A 27,796-nucleotide genomic window follows, 5' to 3' on the forward strand; every position below is an offset into this window, starting at 1 on the left:
TTAACGTCGCGTCCTAGATTATATTGCACTGATATAGCGACGTATGTGGTTCTGCTTATACTAGTCTGGACTAATGCCGGTTTTATAGTGCTAGCCGACTGACATACCATGCCGCAGTTTAACATGAATGCCCCACTCAGACACAGTCTACTGACTCCGAGCCGACCAGCCCTTGTTTTAACCCCTCGAGCACCAGGCAGGGTAACAACAAGTACCATTTGTTAACGTATTTTGGTATGACGCGGCCGAGGCTCGAACCCACAGGACAACAAAGACGGTTCTAACAGATCAAGAATATTAAACATATCACACACATATAGATTTAAGAGAGAGATTTTAGACTGTTAAACAAGATTTATTTAGTACTAGTGATTGTTACAAAACCAAGAACATAAGTAACTAAAATAAACTGCAGTATCACAAACTACCAAAATAGTGATTAGAAGAATATTTAGATTATCATAAGTGTTATTATTACCCATTGTGTTAGAAATAACCGAGTTAATAAAAATTGTATGTGCAATATAGTCCAAATATCACTTCACGCGCACCATTGTATTGTTTGAGTCATCCCTACGCCATCTTTGCCGTTTCGTAAAATCAGTAAAATCTCTATATATAATGGAGCGGTTCTGATTTTAAACATAAACACTCATTATACTTGATATTCCAAAGGCGTGTTTACCTGCAAATGCTGTCTTTATCCTACTTACAACATCATTCAACAATATGCAAGTTTACCATTCATTCTCGTTCTTAAGTAAATTCATAAGACACCTTTACAGGAACCCCAAAAAGCTAGCAACTTTCTTTATGCCGCCCACGAGTTGTGCAAATATGCCCGACCCATCATCCTTTGCCTCATCCCTTGCCATGCCTCTGGCTACCTCCTCCAGCCTACGGGCTTGTGATTCCCTCTCGGCCCTCATATCATCCTGCATCTTTTCAAGCTCAGACTGTTTTTTCTTCTGAAGCTGCATCACCTCCTCTCTATGTTCCCCTTCACGTTTTCTATTCTCCTTCTCCAATCTCATAATTTCAGCATCCCTCTCCCTTCTTTCGACTTCAATTCTCTCCACGGTCTCATTCAATTCCTCCTCCCTTCTTCGTCTGTCTTCTTCCATTCTATCCATCATTTTTAACATCGCCTCATCCCTGTCTTTCTCTCCTTTCTCCATTTCTTTCCTCCTCTCATCCTCATACTTTATCCTGTCAACTTCTATCTGCTTCCTCTCCCGATCAGCATTCGCAAGTTTATTCTGCAGCTCATTCACAGCTCCCTGGTACCTTGTCTTGTCATCTAAGCCTTTCCGTTCCATCGCCTGTAGCTGTGTCTTAAGTTCAGTCATCTTCTCATCCTGAATTTGCGTCATCTCATCATACTTGACCATGATGCTCTGTTCTATCATCTCCCGCTCTGCCTGCTGCTGTTCCTCCAGTTTCTTCTTCAGTTCCTGTTCTCGTTCTTTCATCAGTGATTCGGCTTTACGATACATTTCAGTTGTGTAACATCGTCCACCATTGGAGGACACCAGCCTATCAATCCCCTGGAGGAAATGCTTCACCCATTCTTCCTTCTCAATGTCAGACATGAAGTTGTTGAGAGCATAGTAACGACCTTTACAGTCAGCAATCAGTTTCCTCAGAGGACCAGGGCTATCCTGGATAAAGGTCTCAATGGTCATCCCATGCTGGTCCAGGTCATCTTTTCCCGTGAAAACAACAACGAGGTAGTTCAAAACGTCTTTCCCAAAGACCTTCATGAAATACTGGACAGTCTGTTGTTCTTCCTCTGTAAAACGGTTGAGTCTGGTAACCAGGACAATAGAGTGAAGTCCAGGAGAGGTCATCGCCACACACTTCATGATTTCTCTAGACGACATTTCGTTTGTCATTCCTGTGTCAAACAATCCAGGAGTGTCCACAATCTGAATATGTCGATCGAACCTTCTCACCATCTCCTGTTGACACTGTTTGGTTATAGATGCACCGCAGAGTTTCGACACGAACGCCTGAGTTCCAGCCAGTGTGTTTCCTGTGGCACTCTTTCCAGATCCAGTCTTCCCAATTAAAACTATCCTCGTCTCATCCTTCACAAAACTCCTCCCGGCATAAAGACTCTCAAGAAATGCTGAAAACATTCAAATACAATTTGTAGTTTTCTCAACATATTTTATTATAAAGTTATTTGCTGTAGTTGACATGGGGAAGAAAGACCGCAGGTGAATATCAGAAATACGTGGATTAACAAACCTTCATTGTGAGGCTTCGATTCCTCTCTCTGTCCTGGTACTAGGTCTCTCCAAGGATCTGCAATGGCAACACGTTCTGGTAGAAAGGTTGTTAATAATCTTACCTTCTCTTTCGTAAATAATCACCAAACATTTGAAACAGTTGTAATTATAGACACAAGGAATTTCTTTATAATCGAGATTGGTTATAGTCTTGCTTTGGTGTTTTATATTTGGTGGGCTTGTGGGCAGCCTCTTCTAACTTATTTCTAACTCCAGTCTAAGTTGTTGAGAGCATAAGAAAACACCGATATATCTACAAGGATCTTAAATGGGAACACATTGTGATAAAATAATTGCAATTAACTTAATGTTTCTTTCAGAAGTGAGTCACCAAGCATCAGTAGTGTTTGTAGACAAAGAAACTCTTGTCAAGTATTACCAGGATGCATCATAGAGAATCCACACCCTTACTTTCCTCACTCTTGTTATGTAGTAGACAGGATTCCGATTAATGTCAAAGATACACATGTATAATGGGTATGTTGTACGGAAGAACATAAGACAATAAACCATATTCCTTTGAAGCATCTACGAAATGGATAGCAAACTGCCATATTAACAGCTCAGAAAAATTCCTTCGTTGAGACCAGTTTCTTGGCTAAAAGTGCGGCGTAAATCCCACCTCACTCACTTGTCAAGAGCACCATGCATTGTCTCTGGTCGACCTCGTTAAGTTCTACACGTCGTTCATTTCCAGTAGAAGTTCAGGTGGGGCAAATGTATTAATAGTTATGTTCGAGATAAAAATAGGATTTTACGTTTATAAACACAAACACAAATTGAAATATGTTTATTTGTGTGTTTATCGCCGCACTCAGCAATATTCCAGCTGTATGACGGCGTTGTGTAAGTCACCGAGTCTGGACCAGACAATGCAGTGATTGATATTGTGATCGACTTTCCACGCCGTCATGTACGATGAAGCTCTATGAACAAAGTCATCGATCCTGGCCATCCAATCCATGTGGTCGCCTCTTACGACCAGCACAGGTGGCTGGGATACAAGTTCTAAAACAAAATCCCCAGATGATGTTGTCAAATCGTATAAATAATTAGCATTATAGCTTCACAGACTGCTCATGAAATCATTAACATAATCACAAAACCGTAGACATACGAAATCAGTGACATAAATGAACCCAATAATGCAACACTTTATTATCAGATCCTATCAGGAAGCGGTAATCAGCTGGTGGGCGTGTACTACCTTCGAAAATTGCTTGTTCAGCCAATCAAATGGCATGGCATCCCTTGCAAGGTTTACATTTATTCAGTATTCCATAACCTGACCTGCATATGGCAAAAATGGGTTTAAACGCAATCTTATCAAACGGGAATAAAGAGTTAAAAATGACAGGTAACAAAAGTAGTTTTATTAGTCTTATGTATACTGTGTGGGACTTGCATTGGATACCAGCAAGAGGAGCGTCCACTGATACAGATCAGAATGACGTGTTCACAGGATGGGACAGGAGCGTCCATCTCCAGACCATTTTCTTGCATTTTCCCTTGCCTGTTCATCAAGTCTTCGTTGAAAAATATCCTGTTGCTTTTTCTGTTCTTCTCTCATATTTGTAAGCTCCTTTTGTCTCTCTTTCTCAAGCTGCGTAAGTTCCAGCCTCTGTTTTTCTCTTTCTTTTTCCCTCTCAGCTTCCCTCAGCCTTGCATCTTCCTCCCGCTTCTTCCTTTCATTCTCAAATAGTTTCATCTTTTTCTCCATTTCAAGTTCTCTCTTCTTTCTATCTTCCTCCATCTTGTCCATCATCATAATCATTGCCTTGTTCCTGTCCTCCTCTTTCTTCTCCATCTCCTTCCTCCTCTCTTCCTCCCACTTCCTTCTATCAACCTCAATTTGCTTTCTCTCAGCTTCAGTTCTGTCGAGTTTTTGTTTCAGATGTTCCACTGCCTGCTGATGCTTTTTCTGTTCCTCTTTGCCCGCCTCCTGCACCACCTGCAGGTGATTCTGCAGACCCTGCATCTTGATGTCCTGATCCTGCAACACGCCATCATACTTTTCCTTGATGCTGCGCGCAACTGCTTCTCGTTCTTCTCTCTTCGCTTCCTCCAGCTTCCTCCTTTCTTCCTCCTCTCGTTTCTTCACTATGGCTTCTGCCTTCTTGAACATAACAGTTGTGTAACATTTACCGCCATTGGATTGTACCATTTCGTCAATGTTGGCAATGAGTTGTTTTACAAATGCTTCCTTCTCCTCTTTTGACGCCCTGTTATTGAGAGTCATGTATCTGTTGTTGCATTCTGCCAGCACCCGCTGAAGCTCTGGTGGAGCCGTCTTCACATAGTTCTCCACGGTGGTCTCCTCTGCATCCAAGTCATCCTTGCCAGTGAAGATAACCATGAGGTAATCCTTCAGTCCCTCTCCAAACACCTTCTTGAAATAGTTTACAGTTTTATTCTCTTCTTCTGTAAACCTCCCAATTTTGGTGACAAGAAACACAGCATGGATGCCCGGTGATGTCAGCAGCACACATCTCTTGATTTCCTTAGTTGTATCGGCCTTAGATGCGTGTGTATCAAACAACCCAGGGGTGTCCACGACCAGAATGTGTCTGTCAGATCTCTTGAACATGACTTCTTTACATCTGGCTGTAATGGAAGATCCGCTCAACTTGGACTCAAACGTCTTCTGCCCTGTGATAGTGTTACCCGTGGCACTCTTCCCAGATCCCGTCTTCCCTATCAGGACAATCCTCATTTCATCTCGGACAAAACTCCTCTTGCTGTAGAGTTCTTTTGCAAAACCTTAAATGATAAATGCAAAGCATAAACGACAGTGACTAAACTGTCTCGAATATCAGCAACAGATTCCATCGAGTGTAACCGCTGTTACGTATGCATGGATTACATTCTGTTAAATCGTCCAGATTTCCTTAACGATATGTTACTCAACACTGTACAAATGCGAAGCTATAATTATGCAAAAGATAAAATGTTAAGGTATGGATGTGTAGGACGTGGGCCAGATATGAGTGACGATAAGGTATAGATGTGTAGGACATTGGGCAGAGATGAGTGCAGTTAAGGTATAGATGTGTAGGACGTGGGGCAGAGATAAAAGACATTAAGGTATAGATGTGTAGGACGTGGACTAGAGATGAGTGAAGTTAAGGTATAGATGTGTAGGACGTGGACTAGAGATGAGTGAAGTTAAGGTATAGATGTGTAGGACGTGGGCTGCATATGTGTAAAGTTAAGGTATAGATGTATAGGACGTGGGCTAGAGATGAGTGAAGTTTAGGTATAGATGTATAGGACGTGGGCTGCATACGTGTAAAGTTTAGATATAGATGTATAGGACGTGGGCTAGAGATGAGTGAAGTTAAGGTATAGATCTGAAGGACGTAGGCTACAGATGAGTGAAGTTAAGGTATAGATGTGTAGGACGTGGGCTGCATATGTGTAAAGTTTAGATATAGATGTATAGGACGTGGGCTAGAGATGAGTGAAGTTAAGGTATAGATGTGTAGGACGTGGGCTGCATATGTGTAAAGTTTAGATATAGATGTATAGGACGTGGGCTAGAGATGAGTGAAGTTAAGGTATAGATCTGAAGGACGTAGGCTACAGATGAGTGAAGTTAAGGTATCGATGTGTAGGACGTGGGCTGCATATGTGTAAAGTTTAGATATAGATGTATAGGACGTGGGCTAGAGATGAGTGAAGTTAAGGTATAGATCTGAAGGACGTGGGCTGCATATGTGTAAAGTTTAGGTATAGATGTATAGGACGTGGGCTAGAGATGAGTGAAGTTAAGGTATAGATGTGTAGGACGTAAGCTACAGATGAGAGAAGTTAAGGTATAGATGTGTAGGACGTGGGCTGCATATGTGTAAAGTTAAGGTATAGATGTGTAGGACGTGGGCTGCATATGTGTAAAGTTTAGGTATAGATGTATAGGACGTGTCCTAGAGATGAGGGAAGTTAATGTATAGATGTGAAGGGTGTAGGCTAGAGATGCGGTTGTCGGCATGGGATGCGTCAGGGAAGACTTACCGTCATCATAGTCGCTATCTTTGGACTCCAGTTCAAAATTCTCCGTCTCTGAAATGAAGGAGTGTGAAAAACTCACCAAGAAGAAAGTGATTAAAGGCTTTCTTATGTCAACATGTTTTTTAGTCATTTAATGACTGAAAACTAACTAAAATATATATGGTAACACTGTGTCTTTTCGAGAACTACATGCATACACCCTCCAGACATACATACACCCTCAACATATTATTTAACACCAACGTGATGTCTCTTAAGCCTATGAACCCCCCAGTTACTAAAATCATAGGGAAGGGTCAGGCTCAGTTGAAATAAAAGGTCAGGGTCAAAGTCAGGTTATATCAAGGATCAAAGCCAAAATCAGGTTATATCATGAGTCGGGGTCAAAGTCAGGTGATATCAAGGATCAAAGCCAAAGTCAGGTTATATCATGGGTCAGAGCCAAAGTCAGGTGATATCAAGGATCAAAGCCAAAGTCAGGTTATATCATTGGTCGGGGTCAAAGTCAGGTTATATCATGGGTCGGGTTCAAAGTAAGGTTATCTCATGGGTCAGAGCCAAAGTCAGGTTATATCATGGATCAAAGCCAAAGTCAGGTTATATCATGGGTCGGGGCCAAAGTCAGGTTATATCAAGGATCAAAGCCAAAGTCAGGTTATATCATGGGTCGGGGCCAAAGTCAGGTTATATCATGGGTCAGAGCCAAAGTTAGCTTATATCATGGGCCGGCATCAAAGTCAGGTTATATCATGGGTCGGGGTCAGAGTCAAGTTATATTCTGGGTCGGGGCCAAAGTCAGGTTACATGTATATCATGGGTCGGAGTCAAGGTCAGGTTATATCATGGGTCAGAGCCAAAGTCGGGTTATATCATGGGTCGGGGTCAAAGTCAAGTTATATTCTGGGTCGGGGCCAAAGTCAGGTTATATCATGGGTCAGAGCCAAAATCAGGTTATATCATGGGTCAGAGCCCAAATCAGGCTATATCATGGGTCAGAGCCAAAGTCAGGTGATATCAAGGATCAGAGCCAAAGTCAGGTTATATCATTGGTCGGGGTCAAAGTCAGGTTATATCATGGGTCGGGTTCAAAGTAAGGTTATCTCATGGGTCAGAGCCAAAGTCAGGTTATATCATGGATCAAAGCCAAAGTCAGGTTATATCATGGGTCGGGGCCAAAGTCAGGTTATATCATGGGTCAGAGCCAAAGTTAGCTTATATCATGGGCCGGCATCAAAGTCAGGTTATATCATGGGTCGGGGTCAAAGTCAAGTTATATTCTGGGTCGGGGCCAAAGTCAGGTTACATGTATATCATGGGTCGGAGTCAAGGTCAGGTTATATCATGGGTCAGAGCCAAAGTCGGGTTATATCATGGGTCGGGGTCAAAGTCAAGTTATATTCTGGGTCGGGGCCAAAGTCAGGTTACATCATGGGTCAGAGCCAAAATCAGGTTATATCATGGGTCAGAGCCAAAATCGGGCTATATCATGGGTCAGAGCCAAAGTCAGGTGATATCATGGATCAGAGCCAAAGTCAGGTGATATCAAGGATCAAAGCCAAAGTAAGGTTATATCATGGGTCGGGGTCAAAGTCAGGTTATCTCATGGGTCAGAGCCAAAGTCTGGTTATATCATGGATCAAAGCCAAATTCAGGTTATATCATGGGTCGGGGTCAAAGTCAGGTTATATCAAGGATCAAACCCAAAGTCAGGTTATATCATGGGTCGGGGCCAAAGTCAGGTTATATCAAGGATCAAAGCCAAAGTCTGGTTATATCATGGGTCGGGGTCAAGGTCAGGTTATATCATCGATCAAAGCCAAATTCAGGTTATATCATGGGTCGGGGTCAAAGTCAGGTTATATCATCGATCAAAGCCAAATTCAGGTTATATCATGGGTCGGGGCCAAAGTCAGGTTATATCATGGGTCAGAGCCAATGTTAGGTTATATCATGGGTCAGAGCCAAAGTCGGGTTATATCATGGGTCAGAGCCAAAGTCGGGTTATATCATGCGTCAGGGTCAGAGTCAGGTTATGTCCTGGGTCAGGGTCAAAGTCAGGTTATATCCTGGGTCGGAGTCAAAGTCTGGTTATATCATGGGTCAGAGCCAAAGTCAGGTTATATCATGGGTCAAAGCCAAATTCAGGTTATATCATGGGTCGGGGCCAAAGTCAGGTTATATCATGGGTCAGAGCCAAAGTTAGGTTATATCATGGGTCGGGGTCAAAGTCAAGTTATATTCTGGGTCGGGGCCAAAGTCAGGTTATATCATGGGTCGGAGTCAAGGTCAGGTTATGTCATGGGTAAGAGCCAAAGTCGGGTGATATCATGGGTCGGGACCAAAGTCAGGTTATATCATGGGTCAGAGCCAAAATCAGGTTATATCATGGGTCAGGGCCAAAGTCAGGTTACATCATGTGTCGGAGTCAAGGTCAGGTTATATCATGGGTCAGAGCCAAAGTCGGGTTATATCATGGGTCAGAGCCAAAGTCGGGTTATATCATGCGTCAGGGTCAGAGTCAGGTTATGTCCTGGGTCAGGGTCAAAGTCAGGTTATATCCTGGGTCGGAGTCAAAGTCTGGTTATATCCTGGGTCAGAGCCAAAGTCAGGTTATATCATGGGTCAAAGCCAAATTCAGGTTATATCATGGGTCGGGGTCAAAGTCAGGTTATATCATGGATCAAAGCCAAATTCAGGTTATATCATGGGTCGGGGCCAAAGTCAGGTTATATCATGGGTCAGAGCCAAAGTTAGGTTATATCATGGGTCGGGGTCAAAGTCAAGTTATATTCTGGGTTGGAGTCAAGGTCAGGTTATGTCATGGGTAAGAGCCAAAGTCGGGTTATATCATGGGTCGGGACCAAAGTCAGGTTATATCATGGGTCAGAGCCAAAATCAGGTTATATCATGGGTCAGAGCCAAAATCAGGTTATATCATGCGTCAGGGTCAGAGTCAGGTTATGTCCTGGGTCAGGGTCAAAGTCAGGTTATATCCTGGGTCGGAGTCAAAGTCTGGTTATATCATGGGTCAGAGCCAAAGTCAGGTTATATCATGGGTCAAAGCCAAATTCAGGTTATATCATGGGTCGGGGCCAAAGTCAGGTTATATCATGGGTCAGAGCCAAAGTTAGGTTATATCATGGGTCGGGGTCAAAGTCAAGTTATATTCTGGGTCGGGGCCAAAGTCAGGTTATATCATGGGTCGGAGTCAAGGTCAGGTTATGTCATGGGTAAGAGCCAAAGTCGGGTGATATCATGGGTCGGGACCAAAGTCAGGTTATATCATGGGTCAGAGCCAAAATCAGGTTATATCATGGGTCAGGGCCAAAGTCAGGTTACATCATGTGTCGGAGTCAAGGTCAGGTTATATCATGGGTCAGAGCCAAAGTCGGGTTATATCATGGGTCAGAGCCAAAGTCGGGTTATATCATGCGTCAGGGTCAGAGTCAGGTTATGTCCTGGGTCAGGGTCAAAGTCAGGTTATATCCTGGGTCGGAGTCAAAGTCTGGTTATATCCTGGGTCAGAGCCAAAGTCAGGTTATATCATGGGTCAAAGCCAAATTCAGGTTATATCATGGGTCGGGGTCAAAGTCAGGTTATATCATGGATCAAAGCCAAATTCAGGTTATATCATGGGTCGGGGCCAAAGTCAGGTTATATCATGGGTCAGAGCCAAAGTTAGGTTATATCATGGGTCGGGGTCAAAGTCAAGTTATATTCTGGGTCGGAGTCAAGGTCAGGTTATGTCATGGGTAAGAGCCAAAGTCGGGTTATATCATGGGTCGGGACCAAAGTCAGGTTATATCATGGGTCAGAGCCAAAATCAGGTTATATCATGGGTCAGAGCCAAAATCAGGCTATATCATGGGTCAGAGCCAAAGTCAGGTGATATGGATCAGAGCCAAATCAGGTTATATCATGGGTCCGGGTCAAAGTCAGATGATATCATGGGTCGGGGCCAAAGTCAGGTGATATCATGGGTCAGAGCCAAAATCAGGTTATATCATGGGTCAGAGCCAAAGAATGGTTATATCATGCGTCAGGGTCAGAGTCTGGTTATATCCTTGGTCAGGGTCAAAGTCAGGTTATATCCTGGGTCGGAGCCAAAGTCAGGTTATATCATGGGTCAGGGTCAAAGTCAGGTTATAGCAAGGATCAAAGCCAAAGTCAGGTTATGTCATGGGCCGGTGCCAAAGTCATTTTATATCATGGGTCGGGGCCAGAATCAGGTTATATCATGGGTCGGAGTCAAAGTCAGGTTATATCCAGGGTCTGAGCCAAAGTCAGGTTAAATCATGGGTCAAAGCCAATGTCAGGTTATATCATGGGTCAGGGTCAAAGTCAGGTTATATCATGGGACAGGGTCAAAGTCAGGTTATATCAAGGATCAAAGCCAAATTCAGGTAATATCATGGATCACAGCCAAAGTCGGTTTATATCATGTGTCGGGGCCAAAGTCAGGTTATATCATTGGTCGGGGTCAAAGTCAGGTTATATCCTGGGTCGGAGTCAAAGTCTGGTTATATCATGGGTCAGAGCCAAAGTCAGGTTATATCATGGGTCAAAGCCAAATTCAGGTTATATCATGGGTCGGGGCCAAAGTCAGGTTATATCATGGGTCAGAGCCAAAGTTAGGTTATATCATGGGTCGGGGTCAAAGTCAAGTTATATTCTGGGTCGGGGCCAAAGTCAGGTTATATCATGGGTCGGAGTCAAGGTCAGGTTATGTCATGGGTAAGAGCCAAAGTCGGGTGATATCATGGGTCGGGACCAAAGTCAGGTTATATCATGGGTCAGAGCCAAAATCAGGTTATATCATGGGTCAGGGCCAAAGTCAGGTTACATCATGTGTCGGAGTCAAGGTCAGGTTATATCATGGGTCAGAGCCAAAGTCGGGTTATATCATGGGTCAGAGCCAAAGTCGGGTTATATCATGCGTCAGGGTCAGAGTCAGGTTATGTCCTGGGTCAGGGTCAAAGTCAGGTTATATCCTGGGTCGGAGTCAAAGTCTGGTTATATCCTGGGTCAGAGCCAAAGTCAGGTTATATCATGGGTCAAAGCCAAATTCAGGTTATATCATGGGTCGGGGTCAAAGTCAGGTTATATCATGGATCAAAGCCAAATTCAGGTTATATCATGGGTCGGGGCCAAAGTCAGGTTATATCATGGGTCAGAGCCAAAGTTAGGTTATATCATGGGTCGGGGTCAAAGTCAAGTTATATTCTGGGTCGGAGTCAAGGTCAGGTTATGTCATGGGTAAGAGCCAAAGTCGGGTTATATCATGGGTCGGGACCAAAGTCAGGTTATATCATGGGTCAGAGCCAAAATCAGGTTATATCATGGGTCAGAGCCAAAATCAGGCTATATCATGGGTCAGAGCCAAAGTCAGGTGATATGGATCAGAGCCAAATCAGGTTATATCATGGGTCCGGGTCAAAGTCAGATGATATCATGGGTCGGGGCCAAAGTCAGGTGATATCATGGGTCAGAGCCAAAATCAGGTTATATCATGGGTCAGAGCCAAAGAATGGTTATATCATGCGTCAGGGTCAGAGTCTGGTTATATCCTTGGTCAGGGTCAAAGTCAGGTTATATCCTGGGTCGGAGCCAAAGTCAGGTTATATCATGGGTCAGGGTCAAAGTCAGGTTATAGCAAGGATCAAAGCCAAAGTCAGGTTATGTCATGGGCCGGTGCCAAAGTCATTTTATATCATGGGTCGGGGCCAGAATCAGGTTATATCATGGGTCGGAGTCAAAGTCAGGTTATATCCAGGGTCTGAGCCAAAGTCAGGTTAAATCATGGGTCAAAGCCAATGTCAGGTTATATCATGGGTCAGGGTCAAAGTCAGGTTATATCATGGGACAGGGTCAAAGTCAGGTTATATCAAGGATCAAAGCCAAATTCAGGTAATATCATGGATCACAGCCAAAGTCGGTTTATATCATGTGTCGGGGCCAAAGTCAGGTTATATCATTGGTCGGGGTCAAAGTCAGGTTGTTTCCTGGGTCAGAATCAAATTCAGGTTATATCATGGGTCAAAGCCAAAGTCAGGTTATATCCTAGGTCAGAGCCAAAGTCTGATTATATCATGGGTCAGGGTCAAAGTCAGGTTATAGCAAGGATCAAAGCCAAAGTCAGGTTATGTCATGGGTCGGTGCCAAAGTCATTTTATATCATGGGTCGGGGCCAGAATCAGGTTATATCATGGGTCGGAGTCAAAGTCAGGTTATATCCTGGGTCTGAGCCAAAGTCAGGTTAAATCATGGGTCAAAGCCAATGTCAGGTTATATCATGGGTCAAAGCCAAATTCAGGTTATATCATGGGTCGGGGTCAAAGTCAGGTTATATCATGGATCAAAGCCAAATTCAGGTTATATCATGGGTCGGGGCCAAAGTCAGGTTATATCATGGGTCAGAGCCAAAGTTAGGTTATATCATGGGTCGGGGTCAAAGTCAAGTTATATTCTGGGTCGGAGTCAAGGTCAGGTTATGTCATGGGTAAGAGCCAAAGTCGGGTTATATCATGGGTCGGGACCAAAGTCAGGTTATATCATGGGTCAGAGCCAAAATCAGGTTATATCATGGGTCAGAGCCAAAATCAGGCTATATCATGGGTCAGAGCCAAAGTCAGGTGATATGGATCAGAGCCAAATCAGGTTATATCATGGGTCCGGGTCAAAGTCAGATGATATCATGGGTCGGGGCCAAAGTCAGGTGATATCATGGGTCAGAGCCAAAATCAGGTTATATCATGGGTCAGAGCCAAAGAATGGTTATATCATGCGTCAGGGTCAGAGTCTGGTTATATCCTTGGTCAGGGTCAAAGTCAGGTTATATCCTGGGTCGGAGCCAAAGTCAGGTTATATCATGGGTCAGGGTCAAAGTCAGGTTATAGCAAGGATCAAAGCCAAAGTCAGGTTATGTCATGGGCCGGTGCCAAAGTCATTTTATATCATGGGTCGGGGCCAGAATCAGGTTATATCATGGGTCGGAGTCAAAGTCAGGTTATATCCTGGGTCTGAGCCAAAGTCAGGTTAAATCATGGGTCAAAGCCAATGTCAGGTTATATCATGGGTCAGGGTCAAAGTCAGGTTATATCATGGGACAGGGTCAAAGTCAGGTTATATCAAGGATCAAAGCCAAATTCAGGTAATATCATGGATCACAGCCAAAGTCGGTTTATATCATGTGTCGGGGCCAAAGTCAGGTTATATCATTGGTCGGGGTCAAAGTCAGGTTGTTTCCTGGGTCAGAATCAAATTCAGGTTATATCATGGGTCAAAGCCAAAGTCAGGTTATATCCTAGGTCAGAGCCAAAGTCAGATTATATCATGGGTCAGGGTCAAAGTCAGGTTATAGCAAGGATCAAAGCCAAAGTCAGGTTATGTCATGGGTCGGTGCCAAAGTCATTTTATATCATGGGTCGGGGCCAGAATCAGGTTATATCATGGGTCGGAGTCAAAGTCAGGTTATATCCTGGGTCTGAGCCAAAGTCAAGTTAAATCATGGGTCAAAGCCAATGTCAGGTTATATCATGGGTCAGGGTCAAAGTCAGGTTATATCATGGGACAGGGTCAAAGTCAGGTTATATCAAGGATCAAAGCCAAATTCAGGTGATATCATGGGTCGGGGCCAAAGTCAGGTTATATTAAGGATCAAAGCCAAAGTCAGGTAATATCATGGATCACAGCCAAAGTCGGTTTATATCATGTGTCGGGGCCAAAGTCAGGTTATATCATTCGTCGGGGTCAAAGTCAGGTTGTTTCCCTTGGTCAGAACCAAATTCAGGTTATATCATGGGTCAAAGCCAAAGTCAGGTTATATCCTAGGTCAGAGCCAAAGTCAGGTTATATCATGGGTCGGGGTCAAAGTCTGGTTATTTCATGGGTCAGGGTCAGAGTCAGGTTATATCCTCGGTCTGGGTCAAAGTCAGGTTATATCCTGGGTCGGGGTCAAAGTCAGGTTATATCATGGATTAGAGCCGAAGTCAGGTTATATCATGGGTCAGAGCCAAAGTCAGGTGATATCATGGATCAAAGCCAAAGTCAGGTTATACCATTGGTCGGGGTCAAAGTCAGGTTATATCATGGGTCGGGGTCAAAGTAAGGTTATCTAATGGGTCAGAGCCAAAGTCAGGTTATATCATGGATCAAAGCCTAAGTCAGGTTATATCATGGGTCGGGTTCAAAGAAAGGTTATCTCATGGGTCAAGGTCAAAGTCAGGTTATATCAAGGATCAAAGCCAAAGTCGGGCTATATAATGGGTCGGGGCCAAAGTCAGGTTATATCATGGGTCAGAGCCAAAGTCAGGTTATATCATGGGTCGGGGTCAAAGTCTGGTTATATCAAGGATCAAAGCCAAATTCAGGTGATATCATGGGTCGGGGCCAAAGTCAGGTTATATTAAGGATCAAAGCCAAAGTCAGGTTATATCATGGATCACAGCCAAAGTCGGTTTATATCATGTGTCGGGGCCAAATTCAGGTTATATCATGGGTCAGGGCCAAAGTCAGGTTATATCATGGGTCGGGGTCAAATTCAGGTTATATCAAGGATCAAAGCCAAATTCAGGTGATATCATGGGTCGGGGCCAAAGTCAGGTTATATTAAGGATCAAAGCCAAAGTCAGGTTATATCATGGATTACAGTCAAAGTCTGTTTATATCATGTGTCGGGGCCAAAGTCAGGTTATATCATGGGTCAGGGTCAGAGTCAGGTTATGTCCTGGGCCAGGGTCAAAGTCAGGTTATATCATGGGTCGGAGTCAAAGTCAGGTTATATCCTGGGTCTGAGCCAAAGTCAGGTTATATCATGGGTCAGAGCCAAAATCAGGTTATATCATGGGTCAGAGCCAAAGAATGGTTATATCATGCGTCAGGGTCAGAGTCTGTTTATATCCTGGGTCAGGGTCAAAGTCAGGTTATATCCTGGGTTGGAGCCAAGTCAGGTTATATCATGGGTCAGGGTCAAAGTCAGGTTATAGCAAGGATCAAAGCCAAAGTCAGGTTATGTCATGGGTCGGTGTCAAAGTCATTTTATATCATGGGTCGGGGCCAGAATCAGGTTATATCATGGGTCAGAGCCAAAGTCTGGTTATATCATGCGTCAGGGTCAGAGTCAGGTTATGTCCTGGGCCAGGGTCAAAGTCAGGTTATATCCTGGGTCGGAGTCAAAGTCAGGTTATATCCTGGGTCTGAGCCATAGTCAGGTTATATCATGGGTCAAAGCCAAAGTCAGGTTATATCATGGGTCAGGGTGAAAGTCAGGTTATATCATGGGTCAGGGTCAAAGTCAGGTTATATCAAAGATCAAAGCCAAAGTCGGGCTATATAATGGGTCGGGGCCAAAGTCAGGTTATATCATGGGTCAGAGCCAAAGTCAGGTTATATCATGGGTCGGGGTCAAAGTCAGGTTATATCAAGGATCAAAGCCAAATTCAGGTGATATCATGGGTCGGGGCCAAAGTCAGGTTATATTAAGGATCAAAGCCAAATTCAGGTTATATCATGGGTCGGGGCCAAAGTCAGGTTATATCATGGGTCAGAGCCAAATTCAGGTTATATCATGGGTCGGGGTCAAAGTCAGGTTATATCAAGGATCAAAGCCAAATTCAGGTGATATCATGAGTCGGGGCCAAAGTCAGGTTATATTAAGGATCAAAGCCAAAGTCAGGTTATATCATGGATCACAGCCAAAGTCGGTTTATATCATGTGTCGGGGCCAAAGTCAGGTTATATCATGGATCAAAGCCAAATTCAGGTTATATCATGGGTCAGAGCCAAATTCAGGTTATATCATGGGTCGGGGTCAAAGTCAAGTTAAATTCTGGGTCGGGGCCAAAGTCAGGTTATATCATGGGTCGGAGTCAAGGTCAGGTTATATCATGGGTAAGAGGGAAAGTCGGGTTATATCATGGGTCGGGACCAAAGTCTGGTTATATCATGGGTCAGAGCCAAAGAATGGTTATATCATGCGTCAGGGTCAGAGTCTGGTTATATCCTGGGTCAGGGTCAAAGTCAGGTTATATCCTGGGTCGGAGCCAAAGTCAGGTTATATCATGGGTCAGAGCCAAAGTTAGGTTATGTCATGGGTCAGAGTCAAAGTCGGGTTATATCATGCGTCAGGGTCAGAGTCAGGTTATGTCCTGGGTCAGGGTCAAAGTCAGGTTATATCCTGGGTCTGAGTCAAAGTCTGGTTATGTCATGGGTCAGAGCCAAAGTCAGGTTATATCATGGGTCAAAGCCAAATTCAGGTTATATCATGGGTCGGGGTCAAAGTCAGGTTATATCATGGATCAAAGCCAAGTTCAGGTTATATCATGGGTCGGGGCCAAAGTCAGGTTATGTCATGGGTCAGAGCCAAAGTTAGGTTATATCATGGGTCGGGGTCAAAGTCAGGTTATATCATGGGTCAGGGTCAAAGTCAGGTTATAGCAAGCGTCAGGGTCAGAGTCAGGTTATGTCCTGGGCCAGGGTCAAAGTCAGGTTATATCCTGGGTCGGAGTCAAAGTCAGGTTATATCCTGGGTCTGAGCCAAAGTCAGGTTATATCCTGGGTCAGAGCCAAAATCAGGTTATATCATGGGTCAGAGCCAAAGAATGGTTATATCATGCGTCAGGGTCAGAGTCTGGTTATATCCTGGGTCAGGGTGAAAGTCAGGTTATATCCTGGGTTGGAGCCAAAGTCAGATTATATCATGGGTCAGGGTCAAAGTCAGGTTATAGCAAGGATCAAAGCCAAAGTCAGGTTATGTCATGGGTCGGGGCCAAAGTCATTTTATATCATGGGTCGGGGCCAGAATCAGGTTATATCATGGGTCAGAGCCAAAGTCTGGTTATATCATGGGTCAGGGTCAGAGTCAGGTTATGTCCTGGGCCATGGTCAAAGTCAGGTTATATCCTGGGTCGGAGTCAAAGTCAGGTTATATCCTGGGTCTGAGCCATAGTCAGGTTATATCATGGGTCAAAGCCAAAGTCAGGTTATATCATGGGTCAGGGTGAAAGTCAGGTTATATCATGGGTCAGGGTCAAAGTCAGGTTATATCAAAGATCAAAGCCAAAGTCGGGCTATATAATGGGTCGGGGCCAAAGTCAGGTTATATCATGGGTCAGAGCCAAAGTCAGGTTATATCATGGGTCGGGGTCAAAGTCAGGTTATATCAAGGATCAAAGCCAAATTCAGGTGATATCATGGGTCGGGGCCAAAGTCAGGTTATATTAAGGATCAAAGCCAAATTCAGGTTATATCATGGGTCGGGGCCAAAGTCAGGTTATATCATGGGTCAGAGCCAAATTCAGGTTATATCATGGGTCGGGGTCAAAGTCAAGTTAAATTCTGGGTCGGGGCCAAAGTCAGGTTATATCATGGGTCGGAGTCAAGGTCAGGTTATGTCATGGGTAAGAGGCAAAGTCGGGTTATATCATGGGTCGGGACCAAAGTCGGGTTATATCATGGGTCGGGACCAAAGTCTGGTTATATCATGGGTCAGAGCCAAAATCAGGTTATATCATGGGTCAGAGCCAAAGAATGGTTATATCATGCGTCAGGGTCAGAGTCTGGTTATATCCTGGGTCAGGGTCAAAGTCAGGTTATATCCTGGGTCGGAGCCAAAGTCAGGTTATATCATGGGTCAGAGCCAAAGTTAGGTTATGTCATGGGTCAGAGTCAAAGTCGGGTTATATCATGCGTCAGGGTCAGAGTCAGGTTATGTCCTGGGTCAGGGTCAAAGTCAGGTTATATCCTGGGTCTGAGTCAAAGTCTGGTTATGTCCTGGGTCAGAGCCAAAGTCAGGTTAAATCATGGGTCAAAGCAAAATTCAGGTTATATCATGGGTCGGGGTCAAAGTCAGGTTATATCATGGATCAAAGCCAAGTTCAGGTTATATCATGGGTCGGGGCCAAAGTCAGGTTATATCATGGGTCAGAGCCAAAGTTAGGTTATATCATGGGTCGGGGTCAAAGTCAGGTTATATCATCGGTCAGGGTCAAAGTCAGGTTATTGCAAGCGTCAGGGTCAGAGTCAGGTTATGTCCTGGGCCAGGGTCAAAGTCAGGTTATATCCTGGGTCGGAGTCAAAGTCAGGTTATATCCTGGGTCTGAGCCAAAGTCAGGTTATATCCTGGGTCAGAGCCAAAATCAGGTTATATCATGGGTCAGAGCCAAAGAATGGTTATATCATGCGTCAGGGTCAGAGTCTGGTTATATCCTGGGTCAGGGTCAAAGTCAGGTTATATCCTGGGTCGGAGCCAAAGTCAGGTTATATCATGGGTCAGGGTCAAAGTCAGGTTATAGCAAGGATCAAAGCCAAAGTCAGGTTATGTCATGGGTCGGTGCCAAAGTCATTTTATATCATGGGTCGGGGCCAGAATCAGGTTATATCATGGGTCAGAGCCAAAGTCTGGTTATATCATGCATCAGGGTCAGAGTCAGGTTATGTCCTGGGCCAGGGTCAAAGTCAGGTTATATCCTGGGTCGGAGTCAAAGTCAGGTTATATCCTGGGTCTGAGCCATAGTCAGGTTATATCATGGGTCAAAGCCAAAGTCAGGTTATATCATGGGTCAGGGTGAAAGTCAGGTTATATCATGGGTCAGGGTCAAAGTCAGGTTATATCAAAGATCAAAGCCAAAGTCGGGCTATATAATATGTCGTGGCCAAAGTCAGGTTATATCATGGGTCAGAGCCAAAGTCAGGTTATGTCCTGGGCCAGGGTCAAAGTCAGGTTATATCCTGGGTCGGAGTCAAAGTCAGGTTATATCCTGGGTCTGAGCCAAAGTCAGGTTATATCATGGGTCAGAGCCAAAATCAGGTTATATCATGGGTCAGAGCCAAAGAAAGGTTATATCATGCGTCAGGGTCAGAGTCTGGTTATATCCTGGGTCAGGGTGAAAGTCAGGTTATATCCTGGGTTGGAGCCAAAGTCAGATTATATTATGGGTCAGGGTCAAAGTCAGGTTATAGCAAGGATCAAAGCCAAAGTCAGGTTATGTCATGGGTCGGTGCCAAAGTCATTTTATATCATGGGTCAGGGTCAGAGTCAGGTTATGTCCTGGGCCAGGGTCAAAGTCAGGTTATATCCTGGGTCGGAGTCAAAGTCAGGTTATATCCTGGGTCGGTGCCAAAGTCATTTTATATCATGGGTCAAAGCCAAAGTCAGGTTATATCATGGGTCAGGGTGAAAGTCAGGTTATATCATGGGTCAGGGTCAAAGTCAGGTTATATCAAAGATCAAAGCCAAAGTCGGGCTATATAATGGGTCGGGGCCAAAGTCAGGTTATATCATGGGTCAGAGCCAAAGTCAGGTTATATCATGGGTCGGGGTCAAAGTCAGGTTATATCAAGGATCAAAGCCAAATTCAGGTGATATCATGGGTCGGGGCCAAAGTCAGGTTATATTAAGGATCAAAGCCAAAGTCAGGTTATATCATGGATCACAGCCAAAGTCGGTTTATATCATGTGTCGGGGCCAAAGTCAGGTTATATCATGGATCAAAGCCAAATTCAGGTTATATCATGGGTCGGGGCCAAAGTCAGGTTATATCATGGGTCAGAGCCAAATTCAGGTTATATCATGGGTCGGGGTCAAAGTCAAGTTAAATTCTGGGTCGGGGCCAAAGTCAGGTTATATCATGGGTCGGAGTCAAGGTCAGGTTATGTCATGGGTAAGAGGCAAAGTCGGGTTATATCATGGGTCGGGACCAAAGTCTGGTTATATCATGGGTCAGAGCCAAAATCAGGTTATATCATGGGTCAGAGCCAAAGAATGGTTATATCATGCGTCAGGGTCAGAGTCTGGTTATATCCTGGGTCAGGGTCAAAGTCAGGTTATATCCTGGGTCGGAGCCAAAGTCAGGTTATATCATGGGTCAGAGCCAAAGTTAGGTTATGTCATGGGTCAGAGTCAAATTCGGGTTATATCATGCGTCAGGGTCAGAGTCAGGTTATGTACTGGGTCAGGGTCAAAGTCAGGTTATATCCTGGGTCTGAGTCAAAGTCTGGTTATGTCCTGGGTCAGAGCCAAAGTCAGGTTATATCATGGGTCAAAGCCAAAATCAGGTTATATCATGGGTCGGGGTCAAAGTCAGGTTATATCATGGATCAAAGCCAAATTCAGGTTATATCATGGGTCGGGGCCAAAGTCAGGTTATATCATGGGTCAGAGCCAAAGTTAGGTTATATCATGGGTCGGGGTCAAAGTCAGGTTATATCATGGGTCAGGGTCAAAGTCAGGTTATAGCAAGCGTCAGGGTCAGAGTCAGGTTATGTCCTGGGCCAGGGTCAAAGTCAGGTTATATCCTGGGTCGGAGTCAAAGTCAGGTTATATCCTGGGTCTGAGCCAAAGTCAGGTTATATCCTGGGTCAGAGCCAAAATCAGGTTATATCATGGGTCAGAGCCAAAGAATGGTTATATCATGCGTCAGGGTCAGAGTCTGGTTATATCCTGGGTCAGGGTCAAAGTCAGGTTATATCCTGGGTCGGAGCCAAAGTCAGGTTATATCATGGGTCAGGGTCAAAGACAGGTTATAGCAAGGATCAAAGCCAAAGTCAGGTTATGTCATGGGTCGGTGCCAAAGTCATTTTATATCATGGGTCGGGGCCAGAATCAGGTTATATCATGGGTCAGAGCCAAAGTCTGGTTATATCATGCGTCAGGGACAGAGTCAGGTTATGTCCTGGGCCAGGGTCAAAGTCAGGTTATATCCTGGGTCGGAGTCAAAGTCAGGTTATATCCTGGGTCTGAGCCATAGTCATGTTATATCATGGGTCAAAGCCAAAGTCAGGTTATATCATGGGTCAGGGTGAAAGTCAGGTTATATCATGGGTCAGGGTCAAAGTCAGGTTATATCAAAGATCAAAGCCAAAGTCGGGCTATATAATGGGTCGGGGCCAAAGTCAGGTTATATCATGGGTCAGAGCCAAAGTCAGGTTATGTCCTGGGCCAGGGTCAAAGTCAGGTTATATCCTGGGTCGGAGTCAAAGTCAGGTTATATCCTGGGTCTGAGCCAAAGTCAGGTTATATCATGGGTCAGAGCCAAAATCAGGTTATATCATGGGTCAGAGCCAAAGAATGGTTATATCATGCGTCAGGGTCAGAGTCTGGTTATATCCTGGGTCAGGGTGAAAGTCAGGTTATATCCTGGGTTGGAGCCAAAGTCAGGTTATATCATGGGTCAGGGTCAAAGTCAGGTTATAGCAAGGATCAAAGCCAAAGTCAGGTTATGTCATGGGTCGGTGCCAAAGTCATTTTATATCATGGGTCGGGGCCAGAATCAGGTTATATCATGGGTCAGAGCCAAAGTCTGGTTATATCATGGGTCAGGGTCAGAGTCAGGTTATGTCCTGGGCCAGGGTCAAAGTCAGGTTATATCCTGGGTCGGAGTCAAAGTCAGGTTATATCCTGGGTCTGAGCCATAGTCAGGTTATATCATGGGTCAAAGCCAAAGTCAGGTTATATCATGGGTCAGGGTGAAAGTCAGGTTATGTCATGGGTCAGGGTCAAAGTCAGGTTATATCAAAGATCAAAGCCAAAGTCGGGCTATATAATGGGTCGGGGCCAAAGTCAGGTTATATCATTGGTCAGAGCCAAAGTCAGGTTATATCATGGGTCGGGGTCAAAGTCAGGTTATATCAAGGATCAAAGCCAAATTCAGGTGATATCATGGGTCGGGTCCAAAGTCAGGTTATATTAAGGATCAAAGCCAAAGTCAGGTTATATCATAGATCACAGCCAAAGTCGGTTTATATCATGTGTCGGGGCCAAAGTCAGGTTATATCATGGATCAAAGCCAAAGTCAGGTTATATCATGGGTCGGGGCCAAAGTCAGGTTATATCATGAGTCAGAGCCAAAGTTAGGTTATATCATGGGTCGGGGTCAAAGTCAAGTTATATTCTGGGTCGGGGCCAAAGTCAGGTTATATCATGGGTCGGAGTCAAGGTCAGGTTATGTCATGGGTATGAGGCAAAGTCGGGTTATATCATGGGTCGGGGCCAAAGTCAGGTTATATCATGAGTCAAAGCCAAAATCAGGTTATATCATGGGTCAGAGCCAAAGAATGGTTATATCATGCGTCAGGGTCAAAGTCAGGTTATATCCTGGGTCGGAGCCAAAGTCAGGTTATATCATGGGTCAGGGTCAAAGTCAGGTTATAGCAAGGATCAAAGCCAAAGTCAGGTTATGTCATGGGTCGGAGTCAAGGTCAGGTTATGTCATGGGTAAGAGGCAAAGTCGGGTTATATCATGGGTCGGGACCAAAGTCTGGTTATATCATGGGTCAGAGCCAAAATCAGGTTATATCATGGGTCAGAGCCAAAGAATGGTTATATCATGCGTCAGGGTCAGAGTCTGGTTATATCCTGGGTCAGGGTCAAAGTCAGGTTATATCCTGGGTCGGAGCCAAAGTCAGGTTATATCATGGGTCAGAGCCAAAGTCGGGTTATATCATGCGTCAGGGTCAGAGTCAGGTTATGTACTGGGTCAGGGTCAAAGTCAGGTTATATCCTGGGTCTGAGTCAAAGTCTGGTTATGTCCTGGGTCAGAGCCAAAGTCAGGTTATATCATGGGTCAAAGCCAAATTCAGGTTATATCATGGGTCGGGGTCAAAGTCAGGTTATATCATGGATCAAAGCCAAATTCAGGTTATATCATGGGTCGGGGCCAAAGTCAGGTTATATCATGGGTCAGAGCCAAAGTTAGGTTATATCATGGGTCGGGGTGAAAGTCAGGTTATATCATGGGTCGGGGTCAAAGTCAGGTTATAGCAAGCGTCAGGGTCAGAGTCAGGTTATGTCCTGGGCCAGGGTCAAAGTCAGGTTATATCCTGGGTCGGAGTCAAAGTCAGGTTATATCCTGGGTCTGAGCCATAGTCAGGTTATATCATGGGTCAAAGCCAAAGTCAGGTTATATCATGGGTCAGGGTGAAAGTCAGGTTATATCATGGGTCAGGGTCAAAGTCAGGTTATATCAAAGATCAAAGCCAAAGTCGGGCTATATAATATGTCGGGGCCAAAGTCAGGTTATATCATGGGTCAGAGCCAAAGTCAGGTTATGTCCTGGGCCAGGGTCAAAGTCAGGTTATATCCTGGGTCGGAGTCAAAGTCAGGTTATATCCTGGGTCTGAGCCAAAGTCAGGTTATATCATGGGTCAGAGCCAAAATCAGGTTATATCATGGGTCATGGTCAAAGTCAGGTTATATCATGGGTCAGGGTCAAAGTCAGGTTATATCAAGGATCAAAGCCAAAGTCGGGCTATATAATGGGTCGGGGCCAAAGTCAGGTTATATCATGGGTCAGAGCCAAAGTCAGGTTATATCATGGGTCGGGGTCAAAGTCAGGTTATATCAAGGATCAAAGCCAAATTCAGGTGATATCATGGGTCGGGGCCAAAGTCAGGTTATATTAAGGATCAAAGCCAAAGTCAGGTTATATCATGGATCACAGCCAAAGTCGGTTTATATCATGTGTCGGGGCCAAAGTCAGGTGATATCATGGGTCAGAGCCAAAGTTAGGTTATATCATGGGTCGGGGTCAAAGTCAAGTTATATTCTGGGTCGGGGCCAAAGTTAGGTTATATCATGGGTCGGAGTCAAGGTCAGGTTATGTCATGGGTAAGAGGCAAAGTCGGGTTATATCATGGGTCGGGGCCAAAGTCAGGTTATATCATGGGTCAGAGCCAAAATCAGGTTATATCATGGGTCAGAGCCAAATAATGGTTATATCATGCGTCAGGGTCAGAGTCTGGTTATATCCTGGGTCGGAGCCAAAGACAGGTTATATCATGGGTCAGGGTCAAAGTCCCACATATCAAGGTATTCTAGACTTTCAACAACACAGCTTTGATTCAGTCATTCTGACAGCTGGATACCCATTCACAGTAAGTCCCACATATCAGGGTATTCTAGATTTTCAACAACATAGCTTTGATTCAGTCATTCTGACAGCTGGATACCCATTCACAGTAAGTCCCCAATATCAAGGTATTCTAGACTTTCAACAACATAGCTTTGATTCAGTCACTCTGACAGCTGGATACCCATTCGCAGTAAGTCCTACATATCAGGGTATTCTAGACTTTCAACAACATAGCTTTGATTCAGTCATTCTGACAGCTGGATACCCATTCGCAGTAAGTCCCACATATCAGGGTATTCTAGACTTTCAACAACACAGCTTTGATTTAGTCATTCTGACAGCTGGATACCCATTCACAGTAAGTCCTACATATCAGGGTATTCTAGACTTTCAGCAACATAGCTTTGATTCAGTCATTCTGACAGCTGGATACCCATTCGCAGTAAGTCCCACATATCAAGGTATTCTAGACTTTCAACAACATAGCTTTGATTCAGCCATTGGACAGCTGGATACCCATTATTCTAGACTTTCAACAACACAGCTTTGATTCAGTCATTCTGACAGCCGGATACCCATTCGCAGTAAGTCCCACATATCAGGGTATTCTAGACTTTCAACAATACAGCTTTGATTCAGACATTGGACAGCTGGAATACGACGCACACCGAATCACTTCCCTTTACCCAACGCATTCGGATTAACAGCGCTTCATTTCAGCTCAACGATACATATGTGAGATGAGGAAGTGCCCTGAGGTGGGCTCCGATATATTTCTCAGTTGGTTACATGAGTTGGCAACATGGAAAATAACTGGCCGCTCCTCAACCAATCAGAAGATAGAATTTGAATGTAATGTGAAAGGCTGAGGTAGGTAGTGGGGCCGAGGAACAATGTGTGAAGCCTGTCTTACAACATTTCTAAAGGCGATGAATTGGATATGGACTCGCGTTATAAATTCTATAACTATTGAATACAAACATTAATTCTATGTTACTTCCAAAGCGAAGCATATTTTCCTATTAAAGACCCGAGTGAACTAACGATGTTATGTCGGGTCCCCCAATGGATTGGCGGAAGCGCAAGGTAGGAATTAAAGCTAACACAGAAGCCATCTCACCGTCGTCCATTGTCAGGGTGTCTTCTATGCAGTAGCAGCAGTCAACGTAGGGCACCTGTAAGCAGATATACAGTAAACTACGTATATAACGAACACGTTTATAACGAACTGACGGATATAACGAACTATTTCCTTTTTTGTATATATGTTGTACAAAAGCTTACAACAAACTGCGGTTATAACGAATTAATATGAGTGGTCCCTATGAGTTCATTATAACCGAAGTTTACTGTATGTATGTTTACATTCTGGTTATCAAATATTGGTCATACTTTCAATTCTGATTTCATCAAATGTAAAATTAATCTCTGCATTATTTGAATTCTCGTAGAAAATGTCGGAGAGGAAGCGCATTCCTCGACATAATGCGCAACTGACGACGTGAAGGTCCCGCTTACCATGACATCCTGTCTAACTGTCTACTGTCGCAGTGAAGGTTCATCAAACCATGACATTCTGTCTAACTGTCTACTGTCGCAGTTAAGGTCCCGCTTACCATGACATCCTGTCTAACTGTCTACTGTCGCAGTGAAGGTCCCGCTAACCATCACATCATGTCTGTCTACTGTCGCAGGGAAGGTCCCGCTAACCATCACATCATGTCTGTCTACTGTCGCAGTGAAGGTCCCGCTAACCATGACATCCTATCTTGTCTACTGTCGAAGTGAAGGTCCCGCTAACTATGACATCCTATCTTGTCTACTGTCGATGTGAAGGTCCCGCTAACTATGACATCATGTCTAACTGTCTACTGTCGCAGTGAAGGTCCCGCTAACCATGACCCATTTCTAACTGTCTACTGTCGCAGTGAAGGTCCCGCTAACCATGACCCATGTCTAACTGTCTACTGTCGCAGTGAAGGTCCCGCTAACCATGACATCCCATCTAACTGTCTACTGTCGCAGTGAAGGTCCCGCTAACCATCACATCATGTCTGTCTACTGTCGCAGGGAAGGTCCCGCTAACCATGACCTCTTGTCTAACTGTCTACTGTCGCAGTGAAAGGTCCCGCTAACCATCACATCCCATCTAACTGTCTACTGTCGCAGGGAAGGTCCCGCTAACCATCACATCATGTCTGTCTACTGTCGCAGGGAAGGTCCCGCTGACCATCACATCATGTCTGTCTACTGTCGCAGTGAAGGTCCCGCTAACCATGACATCCCATCTAACTGTCTACTGTCGCAGGGAAGGTCCCGCTAACCATCACATCATGTCTGTCTACTGTCGCAGGGAAGGTCCCGCTAACCATCACATCCCATCTAACTGTCTACTGTCGCAGGGAAGGTCCCGCTAACCATCACATCATGTCTGTCTACTGTCGCAGGGAAGGTCCCGCTAACCATCACATCATGTCTGTCTACTGTCGCAGTGAAGGTCCCGCTAACCATGATATCCCATCTAACTGTCTACTGTCGCAGGGAAGGTCCCGCTAACCATCACATCATGTCTGTCTACTGTCGCAGGGAAGGTCCCGCTAACTATGACCTCTTGTCTAACTGTCTACTGTCGCAGTGAAAGGTCCCGCTAGCTATGACCTCTTGTCTAACTGTCTACTATCGCAGTGAAAGGTACCGCTAACAATGACATCCTGTCTAACTCTTTACTATCACTGTGAAGAACCTTTTTCCCTGTTGGGGCGGTCGGGTAGCCTAGTGGTTAAAGCGTTCGCTAGTCACGCCGAAAATTCGGGTTCGATTCTCGACATGAGAACAATGTGTGAAGTTCATTTCACGCCGTGATAGTGCTTGAATATTTCTAAATGCGGCTTAAAATCAAACTCACCCACTCACTTATTCCCTGTCTAGCGCCACACTCAATTTACCTTATCTCGCATGAGAATACTATTTACAAATCGTCAGATACACATAAGAAAATAAATTGCAATAAATACATCAATATTCCACACACACACACACACACACACACACACACACACACACACACACACACACACATACATACATTATATAGAAATAAAAAAAGATACAAGATATTTTCCAACGATAACTACCTTGCTCACCGAGTCCGTCTTGGTCGTCCGGCTTTGTGCTGTGGTTGCTCGCTCCCTCACATTTTTATGGGAGAGCAGTAGGAAGTCCCAAGCTAAATATAGAACTCAGTAACGTGGATTTCCCTCGAATATGCGCAGCACTATTGCGAGACTGTCGGTATATCTGTTTTCCTTTCGTTTGGGAATCCATCATATCACAAGTTAAAACACATCTCTGACGTCATTCTATTGTTTGAACGCTCCATTATTTTTTCAGGAATGGAGAGTTGCTTGTCAACTGTACATTATCTTGAAGCAGCATTTGAATTTTTCAAATATTTTCAACTACAGAATATTTTGTCAAAGTGTAAAAGTAGGGATGAGTTTTAAGTAGGGGAATATCCTCGTAACTCTCCATTCCTTAAAAATCATGGGCCTCGGCCCCTGCGGGGGCTCTGCTCCATTATTTTTAAGGAATTGAGAGTTATGAGAAAATGAGCAGTTCAGAGAAAATGTACATGTATGTCTCCTGCAA

General features: G+C 44.4%; 2 protein-coding genes across 3 annotated transcripts; both read right to left on the reverse strand.

Moving 5' to 3' along the window:
* Window positions 1-427: 427 nt before the first annotated feature.
* On the reverse strand, window positions 428-2,247 carry LOC125372804 (GTPase IMAP family member 9-like). Its single transcript, XM_048383445.1, has one exon. It carries the CDS (start codon window positions 2,139-2,141, stop codon window positions 780-782), a length of 1,362 nt encoding a protein of 453 aa, XP_048239402.1. The 5' UTR covers window positions 2,142-2,247; the 3' UTR covers window positions 428-779.
* A 1,424-nt stretch (window positions 2,248-3,671) lies between these two features.
* LOC125371706 (GTPase IMAP family member 4-like) lies at window positions 3,672-27,302 on the reverse strand. 2 transcript variants are annotated; one of them, XM_048383443.1, is made up of 4 exons: window positions 27,283-27,302; window positions 25,269-25,323; window positions 6,306-6,353; window positions 3,672-5,054 (listed from the first exon to the last, which is right to left on the reverse strand). In XM_048383443.1, exons 2-4 carry the CDS (start codon window positions 25,276-25,278, stop codon window positions 3,751-3,753), a joined length of 1,362 nt encoding a protein of 453 aa, XP_048239400.1. In that variant the 5' UTR covers window positions 25,279-25,323; window positions 27,283-27,302; the 3' UTR covers window positions 3,672-3,750. The 2 variants fall into 2 exon arrangements, with proteins under 2 accessions (XP_048239400.1, XP_048239401.1); XM_048383444.1 differs by having other exon boundaries at window positions 27,292-27,296.
* Between the last annotated feature and the right edge of the window lie 494 nt (window positions 27,303-27,796).

This window comes from Haliotis rufescens, unplaced genomic scaffold, assembly GCF_023055435.1.
Source record: "Haliotis rufescens isolate VD_foot unplaced genomic scaffold, xgHalRufe1.0.p SCAF_48, whole genome shotgun sequence".
NCBI lineage: Eukaryota > Metazoa > Mollusca > Gastropoda > Lepetellida > Haliotidae > Haliotis > Haliotis rufescens.

Coding starts and splice junctions, on each gene's coding strand:
- LOC125372804 (XM_048383445.1), bottom strand. CDS start 2,141: ATGTTTTCAGCATTTCTTGAGAGTCTTTATGCCGGGAGGAGTTTTGTG.
- LOC125371706 (XM_048383443.1), bottom strand. Junction 5,055..6,305: donor AGATAGCGACTATGATGACG/GTAAGTCTTCCC, acceptor TTATCATTTAAG/GTTTTGCAAAAGAACTCTAC.